The sequence below is a fragment of the Podarcis vaucheri genome, assembly GCF_965113315.1.
Source record: "Podarcis vaucheri genome assembly, chromosome: 16".
Lineage (NCBI taxonomy): Eukaryota > Metazoa > Chordata > Lepidosauria > Squamata > Lacertidae > Podarcis > Podarcis vaucheri.
Window position 1 is genome coordinate 24271455 of NC_138754.1, and position 25090 is coordinate 24296544.

A 25090-nucleotide genomic window follows, 5' to 3' on the forward strand; every position below is an offset into this window, starting at 1 on the left:
AGGTTTATATCTTCACTGCCCCCCTGAGGTTAGAATGGAGACATACACACCTGCCTCCAGCATAGCTAGAAGTCTTTTTTTTCTTTTTAATGTCCCAGTTGGCACTTGCTAATTACTTAATAACTTAAAAACGTGCGAGCTGCTGCCAGTCAATGGCTCAATGGTATGACTTGGGATTAAGGCATCTTCTCCTGTGAACTAAGGGAAGTGCTAAGGCTCATAGTCCCTCTATGGATCTAACCATCAGGAAACTGAAGTTTAATAGTAGAAAAGTAAGATCAGTAGAAATTCACTCAGGCCCAAACAATGACAACATAAACAAACTTAAAATTCCCAATTTCCCTGGCAGATCACAATGCTCCTCTTTAAAACGGGGGAGGGGTGGTGTTCCTCTTTTAGTAAAAATAAATGTTAAAATAAATTAAAGTACAGTGCTTGCATTGGCTGGTACACTTCAGGTGAAAATGAATCATGATCAATTGCCCCCTCGTATTTACAACCTTCACTAAGGGATGCATTTTAGACAATTTGACATTTCTGATGTACATTTATTTCATTCACAGTATAGCACAACTTTTCTCCAAGGAGCTCAATGTAATGTACATAGTTCTCCCTCTCCTCATTTAATCCCCACAACAACCCTACGAGGCAGCAGGTTAGGCTGAGAGGCAGTGACTGGCCCGCAAGATCGCCCAGTGAGCTTCATGGTTGAGTGGAATTTCGAACCCTGATCTCCCAGGTCCTAGTCCGACGTTCTAACCACTACACCACCCTGGCTTTCTTTGAGACACAGCTTATTCCTGTGATTCTGAGCTGTTTTCACTACAGTGGTACCTCGGGTTACATACACTTCAGGCTACATATGCTTCAGGTTACAGATTCCGCTAACCCAGAAATATTACCTCGGGTTAAGAACTTTGCTTCAGGATGAGAACAAAAATCGTGCTCCGGCGGCGCAGCAGCAGGAGGAGGCCCCATTAGTTAAAGTGGTGCTTCAGGTTAAGAACAGTTTCAGGTTAAGAACAGACCTCCGGAACGAATTAAGTACTTAACCCGAGGTACCACTGTATTGTGTTTTGATTGTTGCAACCTGCCCCGGAACCTTGAGGTGAAGGGCGGGTCATTAACAACAGCAAACAAACAAACAAACAAACAAATGTTTATCGTTCATTATAATCATAATACTCCTTGCTTGTGAAAACACCCCAACCCTATCTGGAATGTGAATGAGGCCCGTCAATCAATTACCCATCTTTCCCTCTTCAAATCACCTGCCTCGTAGTCACATTAAGTGTAAATACATTTGCAGCTCGTCAAGACCTCGAGCCTTTTCCGGGAAGTGCCGGATGACTCACCATTTCGTACACTTAAGTTCGGAAGACAAAGGCAACTTTTTATACGTTCCCTTCCGTTCCTTACTAGAAGGGACGCCCCAGGACCCGGGCAGCTCCACAAAAGAGACTCGGATGCCTTGAGATTGCTCCTCAATTGAACTCTGCTGCGCGTCTGGATAAGGAAAGGCTGCATTGTAGCGGCGAACTATGAAGTCACATTTTCTGCATCCCTGGGAAGTGAGGAGGGGGGCGGGATGGAGAGAGAGAGAAGATGCAACGCAAACCCCCGCTCCTTCTCGCTCTTCCCACATAGCTCGTCGTCCTACCCTTCCCTCTCCCGCGCTGGATTGCTTAACCGACAGATTTCCAGCCTCCACCAGGCAGAGGCGCCTCCCCTGCTCGCGCTCTCCCCTACACACACGCAACCCGCGCGTTTCCTTCCCCGCCTCGCCCTTCTCACGTGCTTGACCTCTCTCCGAGTAGGCATAGAGCGGGTTTCTGCTTCTGCCGCAGCTTGGAACTCCGGGCAGCGGCGGGGAAAGGCGGGCGCGCAGCACCGCAGTGCTCTGTCCAGGGTGCTGAAAGAGGAGCGATGCGCTCCGCTCCATCTTCGGCGCCCGGGAAAGGAGAGGTAGCAGCCGCGGACGGGATCCGCAGGCGAGGCGAGGGTCCAGCATGAGGACAGGGCCGGGAGGGCGCCGCTGGAGCCGGGCAGGCAGCAGCAGCAGCGATGCCCGGCCGGCTGCGCGCCAGCGGGGCAGAGGCTGGCTTGGCGTCCCGTTCCTCAAGGTTGAGCGCCGTTTCGGAGCGAGGATCTTGAGCCGGGCGGGTCTGGATCTGGAGTGACAGCTGTCCGTCTCAGTCTCCCAGCCTCCTCCAATATTTGGGGGAACTTCTCGCCTTCCTTTTCAATTGGATTAGAAGAGCAGAAAAAGTGGGGAGGACCAGCTCGCTGCTGGCACACGCGCTGCCCTTCAAAGCAGCTCGATTCGGATGGAGTTGGGGGACCAGGCTGGCCAACCAGGCATCCCGGAGCGGCTGTCCTTCAAGCTCCGGTCGCCTCTTTCTCCCTTTCTCGACTCGGTGAGTTCATCTCTCCAGTGAATCGTGAAATCTCTTTACCTGAGGGCGGCTCAGCCGGCAGCCTGCGTTCCCGGGACAGCAGCTCGATTGACGCAAACTTGAGAAGAGCTTGGAAGGGTTGGCGGGGGGAGGACTTTTTGATCTTGGGTGGGGGAGAGACTAGATGAGGCGGGCTGAGGAGGAGCCACCCTCAACGAGGTGAGCTTAGGAGAACCCAGCTGAGCGACTGTAGACCCGGGGGACTTTCGGAGTAGCAAAACAACAGTCATAATGAATTAATAGTAATCGGTCCGTTAAGGAAGTGAGCGGGGTTGCGGCTCAAAGCAACGGCACGGATCTGATGTCTTACTGTGAGGAGCGACTGAAGTCAACATCAAGTCAACCCAGTGGTGCAGAGAACTAATTTTAGACTCTGGACTTCATGGTGTCACCGCCTCCCCCCTACTTTAATGGGCAATTGGTATTACTTCACTTACTTTAAAGTGCTGCGTGGAGGGGTGGAGGGCTTCTACTAGTGCTGCTGAGTGGGGCCTCTGCCCTAAAGTCTTGCCCTGTGGGCGCCTTCCAAGACGGCCCCCACGCCTTCAGAGGTCTCCGTGGACTAATACACTTCTCTCCTCCGATCGCTTGCGGGGGACGGGAGTTTGGGAACTATCCAAGGTCCTGAAAGAAGACGATGGTGGAGACTCTGTCGGTGGCTGTCCTGGGAGCCCCGAAGGTGGGCAAAACGGCCATTATCCGTCAGTTCTTGTACCACGACTTTACAGAGACTTACAGCCCGACGGAGCGCCGCCGTACCTACCGGCCTTCGGTCGTTTTCAACGGGAACATGTACGACATGAAGATTATGGATGTTCCTTACCTGACGGCGTTCCCAGCAAACAGCTCTCAGGTGGGCTTTTATTAAAACCCTCCCACAACTCAACCCAAATTCATCCCCCCGAATATATTTGGCTATGCTTGTGAATTCTACAAGTGAACAACAGATCACTTGTGGGATACAGTGTGGCTGTGCTGAGGCCAGATTGGTTCGTTTTCTAATTGGATTGGGGCCCTCCTGTTAGGTAGGATGGAAATATGGTGTGGGTTGTTCAACTAGAGGATTCACTCTACGTATTATTATTATTATTATTATTATTATTATTATTTACTATTATATTACATATCCCACCCTTCTCCCAAGCTAGGGTTCAAGGTGGCTTACACATTTTAAAACACCATTATAAAATACTAAGTAATAAAACCAGACTAGTGAAAAACAATAATCAAAGTGCATCAGAGCACATTTAGAATCCAGTTTGCCTTGACAGCAGCCCAGTGATCTGCACCATATGATTATTAATTAATTACCTGCCCTTCACCCTAATAACCAAAGCTCAATATTGAAAACCATTTGAAACCACTTGCAGAAATAAGGCAGACCATTGAAAGATACACCTCTAGTACCCAAAGCCAGGGTGAAGAGGTGTGTCTTCAGCATTCACCAAAAAGTGTCCAATGAAGGTGCCAGTTGCACCCCTGTGGGGAGGGAGGGAATTTCACAGTTTAGAGGCCCCCACAGAATTCCCTCTCCTGGGCTACCCATCACAGCTCCGGAGGGCAGTTCAACAACAAGAGAGCTCCCTCTGCCAGTCTTAGCACCTAAGAGGGTCTGCAGGGAAGAAGGGAGTCTTTCAGGGAGTGATGACCACCAACCTGGATGGCTTTAAAAGGGGATTAGAGAAATTCATGGGGGCATAAGGCAATTAATGGCCACCAGCTACCACAGCTATATTCTACCTCTACCATTGGGACAGCATACCCAAGCTTGCTTCGTTTTGTTACTTAACACTGTGGTTTTTCCCCAGGAGTGGCAAACTCAAGCCCACCAGATGTTGTTAGGTAACACGTTCCTTCATGTCTGGCCAGGGCTGATTGGAACTGTAGTCCGCAACACCTGGATTGCACTAGGTCAAGAAAGGTTTGCTGTAAGCATTTTCCTAAACTCTCCTGCGAGGCAGCACAGGGCAGGAGTAAAATGTGCTTGCTTAGCTGGCTGGGTGAGTTGGAGAACTCCACTCTCCTTGCAAGGCATTAGGTCTGATTTTACACCAAGGCCCTGTGCTCTGCTGTATGTAAGTCAGGTCCATATTTAGGACAGTGCATATCCAGCAGTTCCACTGGAGTGAAGCAGGAAATGGCAGGATGCCATTGGTCACCATCTTCTGGAACCCAACTCACATTGCCTCCGAACATGGACATTCCACTCCAGGGACCCAGGCTAAAGAAGATTGTTGATAGACGTGTCCATTATGATTTTTGACTATCTCACATTTCACATTTTCAAACAACAATGAATGCCTCTAGTCCTTATGCATTTTCTGTGGGAGCTCCTAAGAGGTGGAATTCCCTCTCTGCAGAAGGTGTCTTGGCACCTGCACAGTACAGTTTTCTCCATATGCTGCAAATGCATCTCTTTTACCCAGGCCTTTGACACTTGAAGTGCAGGACCCACCTTATTCTTCTGATTGCAATTGGTTTTATTATTTTAATTTGTTTCAACCAGTGGTGTGCTGTCAGTGGACCAGGAGGACTAGGCTAGTCCCTTAAATGCTCCTGGAAAATTAGAGTATTAAAGAATTAAAGCCTGGTGCCTCCTTCCTAAAGCCCACGGGGAAAAAAGTAAGGGTAAAGGACCCCTGGATGGTTAAATCCAGTCAAAGGTGACTATGGGGTTGCGGCACTCATCTCTGCTTTCAGGCCAAGGGAGCCGGTGTTTGTCCACAGACAGCTTTCTGGGTCATGTGGCCAGCATGACCAAACTGCTTCTGGTGGAACGGAACACCGTGACAGAAACCAGAGAGCATGGAAATGCCATTTGCCTTCCCACCACAGTGGTACCTATTTATCTACTTGCACTGGTGTGCTTTTGAACTGCTAGATTGGCAGGAGCTGGGACAGAGCAACAGGAGCTCACTCTGTTGCAGGGATTCAAACCACCGACCTGATTGGCAAGCCCAAGAGGCTCAGTGGTTTAGACCACAGCGCCACCCTTCTGCCTGGCTTAGGCAGGGAGGCATGATGCTCACAGGCACAACATCTCCCCAGTCCCCACTGCCCTTGCAATCTGGCTTGAAAGTGTGTGAGTTTGGTCTGGTGAAATATTGGAACCCAGATGTGCAGCTGAAAGGAGACAGCCAAGTGGGACTTACAATGCCCACATTGCATCTCCCCCATAGCTAGCAGAATGAGGCAAAATTGTGCAGAAATAGTAACAACAGTTCTCTTCATGTCTGTGGGATTTGACTACCGGTCCAAAAATAATGTAATAGAAAGGGGGGTGGGGGTGAAGTTAACTTGGTTCTTCAATTTTTGGCACTTTCCTCCAACACTCAAGCTGTTTCTCAAAGCTTCCCATCTCCCCGCTCTGGCTTTTAAGAATCCTTAAATAGTAAGCCAAAGGGAAGAGTTTGTGTTGGCTGCTGATGAGAATGTAGGCTAACCCGCACAGCCACACCCACCCTGCAGATGACCCATCTTCACTTAGGGGCAAGATGCGAGTTCTGGTGGAAGGCCAGTTCTGAAGATGCAGAATGTGGGTGGAATTGAAAGAAGACAGAAAATAAGGGAGATGGGAGATGAGAACAAAAACAGGAAAGCTTTCTTTAGGGTCAGGCACATTTAAAGCATCGCAGATGAGATGCAGGTGAAAGATGGAACTAGTCCTCATGTCTATTTACTTCCTCCCCGTGAGAGGCAAGTTGGCCTAAAGAAAGTGGATATTGGGGAAGTTTTTCTCCCTCTCTCATAATGCTAGAACTGGTGGACATCCAATGAAGCTGAATTTTGGACGATGCAAGACAGATAAAAGAAAGTCCTTAGAATGGTAGAGTTGGAAGGGACCCCAAGAGTCATCTAGTCCAACCCCTGCCTGGTTAAACTATGGAACTCACTGCCACAGGAGCAGTGGTGGCCAGATGTCACAACGGCTTTAAAAGACGATGGCCAAGATGGTTGGAGACAGTGATGCTTCTGAATACCAGCTGCTGGAAGCCACAGGAGAGTTGCTCTTGGGCTTGGGTCCTGCTTAAAAGTTTCCCATTGGGGCAACTGGCTAAGTACTGTGAGAACAGGATGCTGGACTAGAATGGCCATTGGCCTCATCGAGCAATTATGTGGCATGAGCAACACCCTATTGCAAGCAAGCTTCTTTTGTCACGTGCTCTACAGATGTTTTGGCCACAGCGTGACAAAGGTCGGTCACTGGTTCCAGAGGAGCAGGTGGCTGTTTCAGTGAGAGAGAAGGGAGAGGGGTTTTGGAAGTGGGAATTAAATTCTAAGCGGACAAAAGGAGGTGGAACTGTAGGGAGACCGTACCTTTTGATTAGGCCTGGCAGAAGCAAGGTTCAGGAACCCCTAGATCAGAGACACAAAAGGGGGCTTCTTGCTGTCCTTTGAATCCAATGCTGCCTTTATGGGGGAAGCCAGACCCTCATAGTATGTGACTGCTCTGCAATCCCGTCATCTAGGTGCAGGTTGTATATATGCAGAGCCCTTTCCGCCCCCAGCTGGAGCTCAATGGAGCTCAGCTCCAGCCCCTTTCAGGTGGGGAACAAGGGAGGAGTTTGTGGTGAGCTCCAGCACCTCTTTTTCTAGAAAAATAGCAGTGTGTGTGTGTGTGTGTGTGTGTACACACAGGTGGCACTGTGGTCTAAACCACTGAGCCTCTTGGGCTTGGCAATTAAGAAGGTTGGCGGTTTGAATCCCTGCGACGGAGTGAGCTCCCGTTGCTCTGTCCCAGCTTCTGCCAACCTAACAGTTCGAAAGCATGCCAGTGCAAGTAGATAAATAGGTACCACTGTGGTGGGAAGGTAAATGGCGTTTCCATGCGCTCTGGCACTTGTCACAGTCCTTTCAGGCTCCCTTAGCCTGAAAGCGAGATGAGCGCTGCAACCTCATAGTCACCTTTGACCGTCCAGGGGTCTACCCCCGTTTTTACCTTCATGTATATGTATATGTATATGTATATGTATATGTATGCACATATAAAACTATATACCTTAAAGACACCACAGCCTCTGTTGTGCCTCATTGTCCCAAAAGGAAATACAAACCCTCTTAAGTGTGTCTGCAGCCCCTGGGATTTCACACTATTAATGGAGATTAATGTGGTGTGTGGGGACGCGGGTGGCGCTGTGGGTAAAACTTCAGCGCCTAGGACTTGCTGATCGTATGGTCGGCGGTTCGAATCCCAGCGGCGGGGTGCGCTCCTGTCGTTCGGTCCCAGCGCCTGCCAACCTAGCAGTTCGAAAGCACCCCCGAGTGCAAGTAGATAAATAAGTACCACTTTCTAGCGGGAAGGTAAACGGTGTTCCGTGTGCTGCTCTGGTGCTGGTTTGCCAGAGCAGCTTCGTCACGCTGGCCACGTGACCTGGAAGTGTCTGCAGACAGCGCTGGCTCCTGGCCTCTAGAGTGAGATGAGTGCACAACCCTAGAGTCTGGCAAGACTGGCCCGTACGGGCAGGGGTGCCTTTACCTTTACCTTTAATGTGGTGTGTAACACTATGATACTGATCTAATTTAGGCATGTGGGACTTTAGATGCAGAGGTCAAATGTGGACCTTCAGACCTCTGCATCTGGACCTTGGGACTCTTACCAGGCCACACCTGCTCTCTCCAGGCCACGTCCTCTCACCAGCCCTGCTTTGCACCCTCCTTGAGAGTTTCTGCAAGGCTGGAATGTGCCCTTGAGCTTTGATGATGCCTTTTGCTTTCCTAGATGGAGGGCAGAGAGCGGGGTGGGCGAGCATTCGTAGAAACTAGCCTTCTGTACGAAGGTAAAATTCACCCCCATTGCTCTGCCCACCAATTGGGTGGCTGCTGGAAAGTTGCCTGGAGGGGAATGAACACACACACACAGGTCTGAAAAATAAATAGTCCTGAACAAGAGCCTTTATGGTGTTGAACTAAGACCTGGGAGATTGGGGTTCAAATCTCCACCTTGGGCCAATCACCGCCTTTCAGTCAAACCCACCTCACAGCGTTGTTGTGGGGATTAAAGGAGGCGGATGACCATGTATAGCACCTTTAGCTCCTTGGAGGAAAAGGTGGGATGTAGATGAAACAAAGAAATAAAATAAACCCTTCGTCCAAAAGCAGAGGCTCCACGTTCCCTGACATCCGTTCTGACAGTTTGCATTTCTTAGTGCAGAAAGTATTGATCTGACGTGATCTTTCCTATTCTAATTAGTTCAAGGGGGTTCTGGAGGCTTCTCTGTGTGAAAGAAGCAAACAGGAGGTTCATGACGTTTGGGTTATACCTTCAGAGAAGCTGAGTACGGCTGGCTGAAACTGGTTCTTTCATCCTTTCTGTCAAAGTCATGCTGACTATGAAAGTAAGGCCAGAAGGAGCTTGGGTTTCTCTTTCTTTCCATCTCTTTTCCTTCTGGTGTGGTGGTCTGTACGTAGTATGCTTAGTGTTAAGGTTTAGGCTTATTATAAGTTATAGTAAGTTTAAGTTAAGTCTGCTGCAACTGGATTTCTTATGGACAGTGCCAATCCTAAAACCCAGCCAGATGGGGGGTATAAATAATAAAATTTATTATTATTATTATTATTATTATTATTATTATTATTATTATATTTGTGACCATTATGCTCATTTGCCTTCAGTAGCATTAAAGCGCTGCTGGATGAAATACAACTACCTCTGGGCTATTTTGGGGGAATCCTGCAACGTGTTTTAACTTTTTACTAACTACACATTGGAATCTGCTCTGGATCAATATTGAGTAGAATTCCATGACACATTCATCTGAGTTGTGCAGGTAAGGGACCCTTCAGGAGATGATCTCCATGACTGGAAATAAATGTTCAGGCTCCAGAAATGAGTGGCAGCCTCAGGAAAAGAGACATGATTGTGATCGGCCCCCAGCGCTCCTGGCTCCCCAGTTTCATGGTGTTTCATTATTACTATCTGGGTTAAAAATAAACGCTTTGGTTTTCATCCCATCCTCTGAGCTTCAGCGAGCCGCTAATTGCATTTCACAGTTGACTTCAGTTGATGTGGAGGCCCTGCCTGTGCTTTCCAGGAGGTGAGACCGAAGGGAGATCTAAAGATGGAGATGGACTTAGGTTGGGGAGGCGGTGTGCTGCTGCTGCAAGATACTGCCCCGCCCACTTTTGTTTCTGGCTCCACCTACCACTGACACAAGGGTAGTCACACAAGGGTGGCGCTGTGGGTTAAACCACAGAGCCTAGGACTTGCTGATTATAAGGTCGGCAGTTCGAATCCCCATGACGGGGTGAGCTCCCGTTGCTCGGTCCCTGCTCCTGCCAACCTAGCAGTTCGAAAGCACGTCAAAATGCAAGTAGATAAATAGGTACCGCTCCGGCGGGAAGGTAAATGGCGTTTCCCTGCGCTGCTCTGGTTTGCCAGAAGCAGCTTAGTCATGCTGGCCACATGACCCGGAAGCTGTACGCCGGTTCCCTCAGCCAATAAAGCGAGATGAGCGCCGCAACCCCAGAGTCAGTCACGACTGGACCTAATGGTCAGGGGTCCCTATACCTTTTTACCACTGACACATGCAGGTGGAGGTGGGGAGGGTGGTAGCCCCCTGGCTGCAGAACACTTTCCCCAGAGAAATGTGCCTGCCTGGCATTGTCATCATCAAATTTTAGGCACTGGGCAATGGCCCTCTTGACCCAGGCAGTTGGTTCTTAATTGGAATGATAAGGTGCAATAACACCATAGCCTGTTGTTGAAACAAAATTTAAAAAATCCTTCCAGTAGCACCTTAGAGACCAACTAAGTTTGTTATTGGTATGAGCTTTCATGCTACTGGAAGGAATTTTTAAATTTTGTTTCGACTACGGCAGACCAACATGGCTACCTACCTGTAGCCTGTTGTGTTCGTCTTTTAGCAGGGTGGGGTAGGATTTGTCTTTTTCTATCATATTTCAGGATGAGCACTTAACATAAATACAGTCATACCTCGGGTTACAGACACTTCAGGTTGCGTTTTTTCAGGTTACGGACACGCCAAAACCTGGAAGTACCGGAATGGGTTACTTCCGGGTTTTGGTGGCCGAGCATGCGCAGAAGCACCTAATCACAAGCCTCATGTGCGCAGACGCAGCGCTGTGGGTTGCGAATGCTGCGGGTTGTGAAAGTGCCTCCCGCACGGATCACATTCGCAACCCGAGTGTCCACTGTAATGTGGTTTTATTCTTTTGATGTTGTTTGAAACTTTCCCAGTATGCTGGAGAAAGTTAGCCTGGAGAAGAGGAGGTTAAGGGGTGATATGATAGCCATGTTCAAATATATAAAAGGATGTCACATAGAGGAGGGAGAAAGGTTGTTTTCTGCTGCTCCAGAGAAGCGGACACGGAGCAATGGATCCAAACTACAAGAAAGAAGATTCCACCTAAACATTAGGAAGAACTTCCTGACAGTAAGAGCTGTTCGACAGTGGAATTTGCTGCCAAGGAGTGTGGTGGAGTCTCCTGCTTTGGAGGTCTTTAAGCAGAGGCTTGACAACCATATGTCAGGAGTGCTCTGATGGTGTTTCCTGCTTGGCAGGGGGTTGGACTCAATGGCCCTTGTGGTCTCTTCCAACTCTATGATTCTATGATTCATAAGTTGCTTTAAGACATTTTATGTCTAGACCAGATGGCTGGGAAGTTGCCTGCTCTTGATGGGATTATGTTTCCTCTGAAGGAGCAGGTTCGTAGCTTGGGGGTACTCCTAGACCCTTTGCTATCGCTCGAGGCTCAGGTGGCCTCAGTGGCCCGGAGTGCCTTCCATCAGCTTGGGCTGCTGGCCCCACTATGCCCCTACGTGGACAGGGATAGCTTAACTACTGTTGTCTATGCTCTGGTCATTTCAAGGTTATAATGCTGAAATGCTTTATATGTACGGCTGCCTCTGAAGATGGTTTGGAAACTTCAGCTAGTGCAGAATTCAGCAGCCAGGTTGCTCACTGGAGCAAGATGGTTTGAGCATCATTTACACCGATCCTGGTCTGACCGCACTGGCTACCAATTAGGTTCCGGTCCCAATTAAAAGTGCTGGTTTTGACCTATAAAGCCTTAAATGGCCCAGGAGCACAATATCTCAAGGACTGCCTCTTTCCATATCAACCTACCTGGACCCTGAGATCATCTTCTGAGGTCCTCCTTCATGTGCCTCCTTCTCGAGAGGTCTGGAGGATGGCAGCATGAGAACAGGCCTTCTCTGCAGTGGCTCCCCATCTGTGGAATTCTCTCCCCAGGGAAGTTCGCCTGGTGCCTTCATTATTCACCTTTAGGCACCGGGCAAAAACATTCCTTTTTAACCAGGCCTTTGGTTGATCTGTTTGACATCCTATACCCTTTTAAAATGCAGCTTTTTTGGGGGGGGGTTATTGGGTTGTTGTTTTTATTTTGAAATATTGTGGCTTTTATGTTGATCTTTTCTGTGAACCGCCTTGAGACCTCCGGGTATAGGGTGGTATATAAATTCAATAAATAATAATACAGTGGTACCTCGGGTTAAGAACTTAATTAGTTCTGGAGGTCCGTTCTTAACCTGAAACTGCTCTTAACCTGAAGCACCACTTTAGCTAATGGGGCCTCCCGCTGCCGCCGCGCCACCACTGCGCAACTTCTGTTCTCATCCTGAAGCAAAGTTCTTAATCCGAGGTACTATTTCTGGGTTAGTGGAGTCTGTAACCCGAGGTACCACTGTAATACATTTATGAACTCGCGCCATACTTACAAAATAAAGTGGGGCAAGAAATGAATAAATGTAATTAATAGTGGTCGCAATATAAGTTATTATAGCTATTTTTGTTATCATTAACTTTGAGAAGCTTGGCATCAGGATGAAAATGGTTCCCTACCTGTTCTATATCTGGATACAAATTTGACAGGGATGTACCTCGGTGACAGAGCCTCTGCTTTGCAGGCAGGTTCAATCCCCACCATCCCCAAATAGGGCTGGGAGAAGGTCCTTCTCTGAAACCCTGGAGAGCTACTGCCAGTCAGTGTTGACAATAGTGAGCTGGATGGACCCATGGGCCTGACTCTGCACAATGCAGCTGAGTGACAATGTCCCTTTTTTGTTGCACCAGCTTTCCCCATCTTTTCCTCTCGCCCACCAGGAGTGGTCAGACCTGAAATCCCGAGGGCTGAGGAACACTGATGCCTACGTCCTGGTGTATGATATCTGCAGCCCAGAAAGCTTTGAGTATGTGAAAATGATCCGTCAGCAGATCCAGGAGAACAGGTGAGCAGAAGGGATGGGAGAGGAGGGGGTGGATTTGGCGGGGGGGCGGGGGGAGCACAGAATCAGGAAAGCTGCTTTTCCCTCCAGAGTGAGGCTGCAGTCCTCAACTCACCTCTCGTATGGATCAGTCTCGGGGAATTCAGTGGGATTTACTTCTGAGTAAACACACCACCACTCATCTGGTGGTGCAACGTGACTACTCAGAAGTCCTACTATTGAACTCAGCGTGGGTTTTATTCCCAGGTAAGTGGGGTTAGGATTGCAGCCTTAAAGAAGCCCAGTCCCACTTTCAAATATCCACAGCTATTTGCATGGGGAAAATAAGCCCCAGCTAGCATGGCCATTTTGAACCACAACTCCCATCATCCTTAGCCAGCATGGCCACTTTGGACTACAATTACCATCATCCCTAGACAGAATGGCCACTTTGGACTACAATTCCCATCATCCCTAGGCAGCATGGCCACTTTGGACTACAATTCCCATCATCCCTAGGCAGAATGGCCACTTTGGACTACAATTCCCATCATCCCTAGGCAGAATGGCCACTTTGGACTACAATTCCTGTCATCCTTAGCCAGCATGGCCACTTTGAACTACAATTACCATCATCCCTAGACAGAATGGCCACTTGGGACTACAATTCCCATCATCCCTAGGCAGAAGGGCCACTTTGGACTACAATTCCCATCATCCCTAGGCAGAAGGGCCACTTTGGACTACAATTCTCATCATCCCTAGGCAGCATGGCCACTTTGGACTACAATTCCCATCATCCCTAGGCAGAATGGCCACTTTGGACTACAATTCCCATCATCCCTAGGCAGAAAGGCCACTTGGGACTACAATTCCCATCATCCCTAGGCAGAATGGCCACTTTGGACTACAATTCCCATCATCTCTAGGCAGAAGGGCCACTTTGGACTACAATTCCCATCATCCCTAGCCAGCATGGCTACTTTAGACTACCATTCCCAACAGCCCCAGCCAGCAGGGCCATTTTGTACTACCATTTGGCAGGGGCTGATGGGAGTTATGGTCCAAAATTTCTGGAGGGCCCCAGGCTGGGGAGAGCCTGTAGGTTCGGGGTCTGTGCATCGCTCTGACCTTCTTTCTCTACTCTATGAACTTGGAGTTCCTCTTCCTCTCCTAGGGCGAGCAGCAGTGGCGAAGCCCCCATCATTGTGGTGGGGAACAAGCGGGACCTGCAGCGCCAGCGCTTCTCCCCCCGCCGGGCCCTCTCGCTGCTGGTCAAGAAGAGCTGGAAGTGCGGCTACATGGAGTGCTCGGCCAAGTTCAACTGGCACATCATCCTCCTCTTCAAGGAGCTCCTCTGCAGCGTCTTGGCCCGAGGCTGCAGGAACAACCACTCTGCCATGCGCCTCCAGGGGGCGCTACACAGGAACAGGTGCAGCCTGATGTGAGGAGACCCTGCTGGCCACAAGGGGGCGTACTCACCGAACAATGGAATTGCAGAGCCTGGAGGGTCATCTAGCCCAACCCTCTGCAATGGGGTGCCCCCCCCTCAAAAAAACACTTTTCCAAGAGGTTCGGACATTGGAGCCGTAGTGGGAAGCTGAGGGCCACATCTCGGCCACCAGGGCTGTGTTTGCAAGGAGTGACCCCTTGAAATCCCTGGGCGTTTCTGCTTGGTGCGATGAACACCTTGGAGGGGGGGAGTGGAGTTTTGGGGTGCCAGCGAGCCAAAATCCATGTAGCCCAGTTTTCTGCCATGGGTGGCGGGTGCCTGTGGCTGAGAAGCCCCTCTGCCATTTTGATTTTCCCACAATGCCATGGGGCAGCCATTAGCTTGGGAAGGATTTAGACACAATGGGAAATTTTAGATAGCAGGTGGATCCCCAGACTCAATCACTGCAGGCAGGTAATCAGTTGTGGGGAGGAGGGAGACAAGCTGCTGGGGGAATCACTGACTCAAGAGTGAGCCCAGCAGAGGGTGGGGCCTCTGACCTGGAGCCAGCCTTGACCCAGTGGGCAGCTGAAGGCTTGATGGCTGTAGGTCCCAGTATAGCGTCCAGAAATAAGCAGCAGGCACTCATCGCTTACAATGCACAGGCCAGACCCTCTAATTTCCAAGGCTGTGGCTCTGGCGCAAAGCACCTGCCCCCATGTTCCATCCCTGGCAGGATCGCTGGGGAAAACTCCCCTGCCTGAAACCCTGGAGAGATGCTGCCAGTCAGTGTCGACAACACTGAGCTAGGTGGACCACTGGGCTGGCTAAGCAGAAGGCAGTTTCCTAATTAATTCACTACCACCCCTTTCAAAGAACAGGAAGGACTAGAACCTTAATTTATTTTTAGGGAGGAAGCAAGAGCAAGAGTTGTAGAGCATCTGCTTCCCCAACCTGCAAGCTCTGGAAAGCCACTGCTGGTCAGTGTGGACAACATTCAGGCAACTGGCCAAGTCCTGTAAGCCTACCGATCGATTCTTCGGCTTTGAGCTCTTGCACAGAGGGGCCCAGTTGCATGCCCACTTCTAGCATCAGAGAAGCAGCCGTGTGGATTTTCAGCATCTCAGGCCTGACCTCAGCTAGCTGGGTGATTGTTTCTGCCCTCATAGATGAGATCCAGTCCTTTGTGTGGTCCCATGTGACGCTCCAGAGACATCTGCTGGGCCGTAGCTCAGTGGTAGAGCATCTGATTTGCATGCATAAGGCTGCAGGTTCAATCCCTGGCTTCTCCAGGTATGGCTGGGAAAGAGAGATACAAACCTTGCCTGAAACCTTGGAGAGCTGCTGCCAGCCAGGGTGGGCATTACTGGGCTAGGGGCTGCCCGAGGTTTGATTTGCCGCAAGGAAATATGCGTCCTCTTTCCCTGTATGAAATCTCTGCATGCAAAACGCTTGAAGGATCTGTTTGCTCCTTGGAAGCCTCAGACGTGCTGTAGTTTCAAGAGGCTTCGATGAGGTCTGTGAAAACACACACACACACACACACACACACACACACGCACACACAACTGGGAGGGTCCTCCTATCTAAGACCAGGGAACCAGTTTCGCAACGTCTGCCTGCCTTCTCAGGAATTCATCACCACAACCACCACCACCCCAATAGCACAATCGCTGACGCCACGTTCATTCATAATCTGGGACAATGGTCGATGCTGCTTTTGCACTCAGTTGTGACTAATGTGGACTAGTGTGTTGCGAAAACAAAACGGGAGTCGAGGGCAAGTGGGAGAAGAAAAGGTCTTGTTTGTTAAAAGCCACAATTCTCCCCATCACCCCATCAAACTCTTGTTGGCTGGGATCAAGTGTTTGGCTTGCTTTTGACCCCCCCCCCCGAAAATGTTTTGCATGGTGGGGGGCTCAAGAGTTTCAGGGACCCCTTGCCCCCTTTCTCCACAGCTGCCACCATCATCTCTGGGCCAGAGGCTACAGCACACAAGGGTCTTCTACACCAGCCTCCCTTTCTTTTGCAAGACACTGATCATCTGTTTAACACAGTCTCCAAGGAAGGGCTCCCCATTCCAGCGGTGCAATACTGGACCATCTATAAAGCATCCTCAACCAGGTCCCTTGTTATGTCTTGCTTGCAAATTGTGGTGCCAGGGTTTTTTGGCGGGGGGACGGGACTGGCAGGGCATCAGGTGATAACGTCCTCTCAAATGCTCCTGAGCAATGGATCTCAGCCAATGGCAATTCTTGATCTACCACCCAAAGATAGTTGTACTCCCAAGTCCCATCAGGGCTGGCACTCTTACATGCGCCACGTAATACCCGTTCTGTATCTGTAAGAAAGTGCACCTTGGGAACTCCCTGCCTCTTGATTTCAGGCAGGGGCTGTCCGTTGTATTCTTTTCGCCACCTGCTAAAAAAATGTTCTCCTTTAGACAACCCCACCCACCCAGCCGTTTAGAAAGTTGGCAAGAGTTTTAATCAGCTTTTAGTCTATTGCTTTTTAACTTTTCGAAAGCCTTAAATGATTGTCGTTAAGTCTGTATGACTATTTTTATCGTTTTTGTAAACCACGTTGAGGTTTCTTGGGTGGCTGAACAACCAAGCAGTAAATTTTACGAAATTAAATAAATCAACTTCAGCGGGCAGCATGCCCAATGGTTAGGGACAGTTCTGCAACATCTGGAGGGCAACATATTGCCTACCTCTAGTCGGGGGGGGGGGGAGAGAGAGACACACACCTGGGACCGGTTCACATCCACCCATCTTCACACTTCTGCAATAAAGGCACAGAGTCAAAACACATGATTTGTCCTCTTTTTTTTACTTTCTGGGTTCCGAGAGCTCGCAGGTCAGTTCAATTAGCTACATTCGTGGGGTCGGAAGGCGGGCACTATACGGGAGGCAGCGCTCAGGAGGCGAGCGGACACACTCGGTTGTATTTATATAAATATGCATAGATTATTTAAACACACCTACAGTACATTGGGGGGGCAGGGGGGTTGGTCTGGTTGAGGGGACAGGAGTCTTAACGGCCCAGATCCCAGGACGCCGAGAGGGTCTGTCTGAAGAGGAATTCATGTGCAAGACTTCAGCGAGACCCTCTCTCTCCAAAAGCGCGACTCGTTTAAAAAATAGATAATCTGCAGGAAACGCTGTCAGCTCGCCTAGTGGGGAGAGGCTCCCCCAGTCTCTGTGTGGGGCCTCCCCCGTCCTGTGCACATTAAGCACCTTCCCACTTTGAGTCACCACTATCTGCAAGACTCCCAAGGGTCTATAGCGTCCACTCAGCTGGGAAGGCGCCTTTTTAAAACATCCCCAAGGGGAAGCTGCCCAAGGACGTCAAAGCTGAGGCAGGGGTTACATGAGAAGGGAGCAAGAGGTTTAGAGGTCAAAAGTGCTACTCGAATTGGAAGACTGGGGAAGGAGGTGGAAGGCGATCAAAGCCGACTCAAAAGAATTTTACAACGGCCAATGCGAGCGAATATCGGACCACGTCAGAAGCTCCTCGCTGTGTTATCCAGTGTCCAAAGACTTTCCCCTGAAAGCTTCTCTCTCTCACACACACATACACACAAATTTGCTACGAAGCCATGCCACACTCCAGCCACAATTTAAAACCAAACCCCAATGGAAGAACCACCTTAGAAATTAAAGGCATCGCCACCCACACAATCCGTTCAGAACAGCAGCAATATTGAGGTCACCGAAGGAACAGTGCCCGAGGGACGGGGGAAGGAAGGCTGGGCAACTGAAGCAGCCAGGAAGGAGAGAAGAGGCAGCCGGTTGCCCTCTGGCACCCCTCATGCCCAGGCGCCCTCGTCGGCCACCCCGGACTCCGCCGGGCCGTGGGAAGGCTCCACAAGGGAGGCGAAGACGTTGTGGAAGGCTGCCCAGGGTCGGTACTGCTCTGGAGGGCGCTTGGAAGGGCTGCCCTTGGGCGAGGCGCCCCCTGCTGGAGACTTGCCCACCCCTGCCGCCTTGTAGCTGAGGGGCGTGGGGATTTTCGAAGGGGTCTTGTCCGGCTGGGAGTCGGTGCGAGGCTTGATCATGGGGCGCAATTTGAGTTTGTAGATGGAAGGCACACGGTCAGGCTTCTTGAGGGACGACTTCGGGCGCAGCACAACTTCCTCGCAGGGAGCGGACCCCTCGGTGGCCTCGCGGGGCGGAGAACCCAGGTCCGAATCAGCCGCCTCCGTGATGCCCCACGGGCTGTCCGTCAGAGGCTCGGGAAGCTCCGCCCCTTCCTGGACTTCCTGCAGGTCGTTCAGACAGACGTAGCAATTGCTCTCGTCCGAGGAGCTGGAAAGAGCCGGCTTCCTCCAGCGTGTGGCTCGCTCCAGAGGCACTGGCGAGTCCCACAGCTCGCAGGTGTCGGCCGAGCCGTTGTGGAAGTCGGGGGGCACCGTGGTGCCCGCTTCGGGGACCCCCGGCCTCTGGGAGGTGGCGTTCCTCTTGGGCTCGTCTTTCGCCTCGCCTGGGAGGCCGTACTTGCTGAAGAAGTTGAGGGACGACGAGGATGAGCTGGAGGAGCAGTAGGCCGAGTCGGCGGCTCCTTGATCTGGGGTGGTTTGCAGGAGGCGGGGGCCGTCACAGGCCCGGCCCAGGGGCTCTAACTGCTCTGGCTCCCCATCCACCACCAGGCCCATCATTTGGGAGTTGGCCAGGAACTCTTCCTCCAGTCGCCGGAACAGCTGCTGCTCCTGGCTGGGGTCCAGGCGCAGGGGGGTCCGGAAGGTGTGAGCCAGTTCTTCCAGCTCCCGTCCTAAACTGTCTGAGGGCTGCTGCGAGTGCCCGCTCCCGCCAGGCCGGGGCTGCTGCCTCGTGGCCCCGCGGGATCCCCCCAAAGCTGGCTGCTTCTGCCTCAGAGTCCCGCAGGCCGAGGGAGGCGGCGTCCGCGGCCGGGGGTCTGGCGTTTTCGTGGCAGGGAGAGACCCCCTGCGGTTGGCGAGTGCCGGGCTCCGAGACCCCACCGGCGTCCCTGGCGCCCACCTGGCTGGGCTCTTGGTCCTGGGGGTGCTTCTTCCAGAGCCCCCGGGCCTCTCCTTGGGGTCTTCAGCCCGCACCCAAGAGTGCTGCCCGTCCTTACCTCGGCTGATGACCAGAACGGTGGGCTCCCCGCTGGGCCTCCCCTGGCTTCGTGCCCGTGGGCGAGGGCTCTGCTGCACAGACGGCTTGAGGTGCCCATTGGCCATCCGGGGGCGGCCGCGTTCTTCCGCCTCAGTCCTCCGGGGCGCCAGAGATGGCCTTGGCAAGTCCACCCGGTCTCGTGACTGGCTGCGGCTGGCCGGCTGCCTCTTGGGGCTGGCGTGGGCCTGAGGGCTGGTCCCTTCGCCCAGCCGCCGCCCAGGCTCCTTCCTGAGTGCTGGGCCGTTGCTGCCGCCATCTTCATTGTGCCGCCTTCCCAAAGTGCCGCTCTGCGCGGAGGACGCTGAGGAATCGCTGTCTCCAGAAAGACGCCGGGCTCTGGGGGGCCTAGAGCAGAGGGGGAAAGGCAATTGTGGTGGTTAGCAGCGTTAGCATTTATCCATACAAAAAGATTTCTATAATGCCATTCACAATAATGGTGCAAAACGTGGCAGCCGGACCGTTGACTCGAGTTTCTTGCCGTGACACCATTCTTAAAAAAGCTGCCCATCTACTACTGAGCCAGGTTCAAGTTTCTTGTGCTAATTTAAAAAGCCTGAATCTTTATATCCCAGTTGTATTGCATTGAGGTCATCTACCAAAGAGTTGTGGTTTGTTCCCTGAATTAGTGAGGATCGTTTGACAACAACAAGGGGGGTGGTTATTGTTTTGATGTTTCAGTGTTTTACCTTGTATTTCATTCTGTGAAACACCCTGGGATCTCTTGATGAAGGGCGATATGTAAGTTTAATAAATTTTAAAACAAACAAACAAATAGTGTCATCGGCCCAGTCCTGTGGAACATTCTGCCACTAGAGATTTAGCAGGCAACTTTCAGCAGGCAACTATTACCCCCTGGCCTACGATTAGGAATACATCCTTCCGCAAGGGTTAACTGGTAGCTGTCTTAAACCTTTTAAATAGTTTTACTGTATGGTTTTTATGTTTCATTGCTGTAAACCGCTTTGATTTTCTTAAAACAACAACAACACAGCAGCATGCAAATATTTTTATGAATAAATAAGTTAATAAACGTCAGAGCAGCTTACAACAATTATACATGAAACCACATTTTTAATTTAAAAAAAACATATAAAAAGTTGAATTTGGAAATCAACTCAGTATTGTGGAAAGGTGTCAAATGGCATCAGGCTGGGGAAAGGTCGTGGAGGTGACATCTGCCAAAAAAACAACATCCTAGTGGGCCAATCCTGCAAGGGCTAGGTGGTCTGATTAGAAAATTTAGATAATTTGTCATGAATCATAGTTAATTAGTGGGAAGGGATCACAAGGGCCATCTACCCTACCTGCCCACGGACTGCCTCGCCAGAGTGGTGCATGCTTTGGTTATCTCCCGCTTGGACTACTGCAATGCGCTCTACGTGGGGCTACCCTTGAAGGTGACCCAGAAACTATAACTAATCCAGAATGCGGCAACTAGACTGGTGACTGAATTGTGCTTGGAAACGTACTGGGAGCCAATGTAGGTCATTCAGGACAGGTGTTATATGGTCTTGGCAGCTGCCTCCAAAGTGTTGGTGTTGACCTTTAAAGCCCTAAACGGCCTCAGCCCAGTATACCTGAAGGAGTGTCTCCACCTCCATCGTTCTGTCCGGACACTGAGGTCCAGCGCTGAGGGCCTTTTGGTGGTTCCCTCACTGCGAGAAGCAAAGCTACAGGGAACCAGGCAGAGGGCCTTCTCGGTAGTGGCGCCCACCCTGTGGAACGCTCTCCCATCAAATGTCAAAGAGATAAACAACTACCTGACATTTAGAAGACATCTAAAGGCAGCCCTGTTCAGGGAAGTTTTTAATGTGTGACATTTTAATGTATTTTTAATCTTTGTTGGAAGCCGCCCAGAGTGGCTGGAGAGGCCCAGCCAGATGGGCGGGATAGAAATAATAAAATTATTATTATTATTATTATTATTCCAAGCCACTGCAATGCAGGAATCTTTTGCCCAACACGGGGCTTGAACCCTCGACCCTAAGATTAAGAGTCTCATGCTTTACTGACTGACCTATCCCAGGCCCACGGGCTGGCTGTTTCCCACAACAGTTGTACAGGTAATGTTTTCCATCATTATGACAGTGAAGCTGGAGCCTAAGGGAGGAGGACTTCCATTGCAGCCACCCAGAGGAGGAACCTTAAGGCTCTCTGCGCCTTCGTGCATCTGTTTAGCTGTTGGATACAGCAATGCTTGCCAAGTTGGATGGCTTGAGAAAACAACTAGGCAAGTTCACGGAGGGGACGGCTGTCATGATGGATATGTTCCCCTTCCACTGCCAAGGGGCAGCAGTGGAGAAAGTGCTGTTGCACCCGGGTCCTGCTGTTGCCCCCGGGTCCTGCTCAGAAGCTTCCCTTTACCCAGGAGATACTAAAAGCCGTTTCCTGCCTGATGGTCTTCTCCCTTCAGAATGGCATAGAGCCGAAGGAGGAAGTCAAACGAGCGACACTCTTGGAAGCTCTATGGGCTTCCCAAGGCTCAGGTGACTTGTACTGACCTTTTCCAAGCAATCTGCACAAAAGTCCGCTCTGGGATGCTCTAACAACATCTCTGCACAGGACCACCGAGCGGTACCCTGTGTGTGTATTGGCATGAGTTGGTGTTACAAAGATCCTCAGCATCTCTAGAGGAGAGGAACCAGCTCCCACGGCAGGTTGCCAGGAGCGGATAAGACAAGGAAAAGTTCTTACCACCTGCTTTTTATTCAATATTCACAGAGAGAGGCTTGGAAACACAGCCTCTTGGAATAATGGCGTTGCCCCCAGGTGAGTCTCCACCTTCTTTTTCTCCCACTTCCCCATTCGTCATCTCTTCTACGGGTGGCGCTGAGCGCCCTTTGCTTCTGAGCCCTTTGCTCTCCTACTTTCAAGGCTCGCCGGGTTCTGGGAGAAGGGAGTTGGTCTGGAATGCTTTCTAAAGACACTGTGTCCTTCAGTTGTTGCTCTCCTGGTTCTTCCTCTTCCTCCTCCTCCTCTCCCATTCTTTCCCAACTTTCCCCCTCATCTGCCTCTGAGCTGTGACCTCCCTCAAACCCCTGTTGTAATTCTGAACTGTCTTCTTCTCTGGAAGGATCTTCTCGGTGGTGTCACCCGCCCTGTGGAACGCCTTCCCATCAGATGCCAAGGAAATAAACAACTATCTGACTTTTAGAAGACATCTGAAGGCAGCCCTGCTTAGGGTGGTTTTTGATGTTTTATTGTGTTTTTAATATTCTGTTGGCAGCCAACCAGAGTGGCTGGGGAAGCCCAGCCAGATGGGCGGGGTATAAATAATAAATCGTTCTACCTGGACACTGAGGTCCAGTGATGAGGGCCTTCTGGCAGTTCCCTCACTGTGAGAAGCCAAGTTACAGGGAACCAGGCAGAGGGCCTTCTCGGTAGTGGCACCCGCCCTGTGGAACGCGCTCCCACCAGATGTCAAAGAGAACAACTACCAAACTTTTAGAAGACATCTGAAGGCAGCCCTGTTTAGGGAAGCTTTTAATGTTTGATGTATTACTGTATTTTAATATTTGGTTGGAAGCAGCCCAGAGTGGCTGGGGAAGCCCAGCCAGATGGGCGGGGTATAAATAATAAATTATAATTAGGCTAGGGAGGCAGTCTCCACCATTCCTCCTGTGCCCAGCCCCTGACACCAGGTAAGGCTGGCAAAGACCCCTTGTCTGAAACACTGCAGAACTGCTGCTGGTCGGCGTAGACCAGTTAACTGGACCCAGGGAACAACTCAGGATAAGGCAACTTCCTCCATCCAGAAAACAACCTACATTACCTGAGAGTGTTGGACAGCCGCAAGTCACTGGTGTCCCGCTGAACCGTGGGCCCCCTCAGTGGGCTGGCAGAGCTCTGGCCGGACCTTGAGGGCAGCCCGTCGTGCTTCGTGGTCAAAGGACCCCCTGGCAGCTGCCGCGGAGGGGTGTGGTCTCCTCCAGGCCCCTTGGCCGGGTGTCCGGGACGGGTACCTTTTGTGTGGCTCGGGTCCCCTCCAGCAGAGAGCCGCTTATCCCCGCCACGGAGGGGTTCGGAGAGCTTGTGCTGGCTCATGGCTTCAGCCCGGCGCTGGGCACTGGGGCTGCCTGTCTGGGGGCTGCCTGGAGTCACCGTCTTCTGGGGGGAGAATCCGAGCCCCCGAGTCTGGTTCAGGCGGTGGGCTGCAACAGAGAGAGGACATCAGGACGAGTGAGGAAAATGAAACAAAAACGGTCTTCCATCCCCAGGATAGAAAAGCATCCACAAGCCACTCTTAAGATACTCCCTTCCACCTTAAAAGGAACAGGCATGACTGTTGTATGTCACATGCCGGTTTACACTCCAGCACAGAAAACAGCTTGCTGGGAACTTCCGTTTGTGTATAGCAGGGGTCTGCAACCCGCGGCTCTGGAGCCGCATGTGGCTCTTTTACACCTTTGCCGCGGCTCCGGGGCAGATACTAGCGAGGGGAGGAGGTGCATTGTGCGCCCCGACACTCCCCACTGTGGCGGGCGCTGTACTGGCTGTGACGTCACATGGGGGCAGTGCGTGTGTTAGTCACGCACCGTCCCGACGTCACCTTCCCGCCCGCCCACCCGCTATATTGTAAGGGGCATGTACGCTGGTCACTGCACTGAAAGGGGGCATGTACGCTGGTCACTGTTTTGAAGGGGAGTGAACAACACACACACACACAAAAGGTAACTTGTTAATTTAACGTTTATTTCTATGAGGAGGAGTAATTCTGAGGGGTCAAACAAAGAAATAATTTTAAAAAGTGACAAAAAAGTTATTTTTATAATGACAAATTTTGCGGCTCCCAGTTGTTGTTTTTCTTCGGAAACGGGTCCAAGTGGCTCTTTTTGTCTTAAAGGTTGCAGACCCCTGGTGTATAGCTTTTGCTTATGCTGCTTGCTTGGACACGAAGGAGAGAAGACATGTTTTTCCCTTTGTCCTGATGCTGAATAAAATGCCTGTAAATACGCTTTACACAGCCTCTATCCACCCTTCTGTTGTGGAGAGTTATTTTCTCTGCTGGCTTGCGTGCTCAGTTCCTGAAGGTTTCTGAGGCTCGAGTCGCAGTTACCGTATTTTTCACTCTATAAGACGCACTTTTCCCCTCCTAAAAAGTAAGGGGAAATGTGTGTGCGTCTTACGGAGTGAATGCAGGGCAGTGGGGAGTCTTCATCCCGCTGCCCTGTGGAGGCTTCGCGCCACTATCCCCGGCTTTTGCGGGAGGTGGGGAAAGGGACAGAGCGCGTGGCTCTGTCCCTTCCCCCACCTCCCAGAAAACCCCCAAGAGCCACGCTCCCTTTAAAGAGCGCATGGCTCTTGCGGGAGGTGGGGGGAAAGCCAGGGGGCTTGCTTTTGCTGAAGCCAGGAGGGCAAGAGGGATCGGTGCACACCGATCCCGCTTGCTCTCCTGGCTTAAGGGATAGCCCTGCAAAGCTTCCTGAGCGAAGAGGGAGGAGTGCTTCCTCTTCACTCAGGAGGCTTTGTGTTGCTTTCTTATTTCTTGTTTTCCTCCCCTAAAAACTAGGAGCGTCTTATGGTCCGGTGCGTCTAATAGAGCGAAAAATATGGTACATGCTGATCCAAGGACTGGAGATCGCCCGGCTGCTGGTCAGTGGGCTGGAGCCAGCTGCCGGCCTGCCAATTGCCCCCATTTCCTTGGATGCATCCCAAAGCCACATCGCCTGGGGCGAGTTCTCCCAGACCTGTGGCGAGTGAGATCTCTACCTCACGTCCATTGCGGTTTTCAAGCAAGTACAGAAGAGGAATTGCCCCAGCCAAGCACCAGGAGGACTCTATAGTTTCTTACCTTCTTCTCACCCTGAACCAATGAGGGAAGACCCTCTCCCAAACTCTCAGTGGACACAGGGTGGGGTGACAAATAACGGCTGGCTGGTTA

The 25090-nt window shown here is 51.1% G+C and overlaps 2 protein-coding genes across 3 annotated transcripts in view; one reads left to right on the plus strand and one right to left on the minus strand.

The window, feature by feature from the left end:
• Window positions 1-448: 448 nt before the first annotated feature.
• On the plus strand, window positions 449-16882 carry RASL10A (RAS like family 10 member A). 2 transcript variants are annotated; one of them, XM_082203504.1, is made up of 3 exons: window positions 449-3309; window positions 12509-12663; window positions 13817-16882. In XM_082203504.1, the coding sequence occupies exons 1-3, from the start codon at window positions 3094-3096 to the stop codon at window positions 14085-14087; spliced, it is 642 nt and encodes a 213-aa protein (XP_082059630.1). In that variant the 5' UTR covers window positions 449-3093; the 3' UTR covers window positions 14088-16882. The 2 variants fall into 2 exon arrangements, with proteins under 2 accessions (XP_082059630.1, XP_082059631.1); XM_082203505.1 differs by having other exon boundaries at window positions 12539-12663.
• A 2-nt stretch (window positions 16883-16884) lies between these two features.
• The window catches only part of GAS2L1 (growth arrest specific 2 like 1), a 55372-nt gene continuing 47166 nt past the window's right edge, over window positions 16885-25090 (minus strand). Inside the window, exons 5-6 of the mRNA XM_082203090.1 lie at window positions 22982-23360; window positions 16885-19554 (exon numbers count right to left, since the gene is read on the minus strand). Of these exons, the coding sequence (XP_082059216.1) occupies window positions 17883-19554; window positions 22982-23360 (2051 nt within the window). The 3' untranslated portion in view covers window positions 16885-17882. The remainder of the gene's footprint in view (window positions 19555-22981; window positions 23361-25090) is intronic.

What these genes read in the sequence shown, in the direction of transcription:
- RASL10A (XM_082203504.1), top strand. Translation starts at nt 3,094, where the DNA reads ATGGTGGAGACTCTGTCGGTGGCTGTCCTGGGAGCCCCGAAGGTGGGC. An exon ending in TCCCAGCAAACAGCTCTCAG is followed by an intron (nt 3,310 to 12,508) that starts GTGGGCTTTTAT and finishes TTGTTGCACCAG; the next exon opens with CTTTCCCCATCTTTTCCTCT. An exon ending in CAGCAGATCCAGGAGAACAG is followed by an intron (nt 12,664 to 13,816) that starts GTGAGCAGAAGG and finishes TTCCTCTCCTAG; the next exon opens with GGCGAGCAGCAGTGGCGAAG.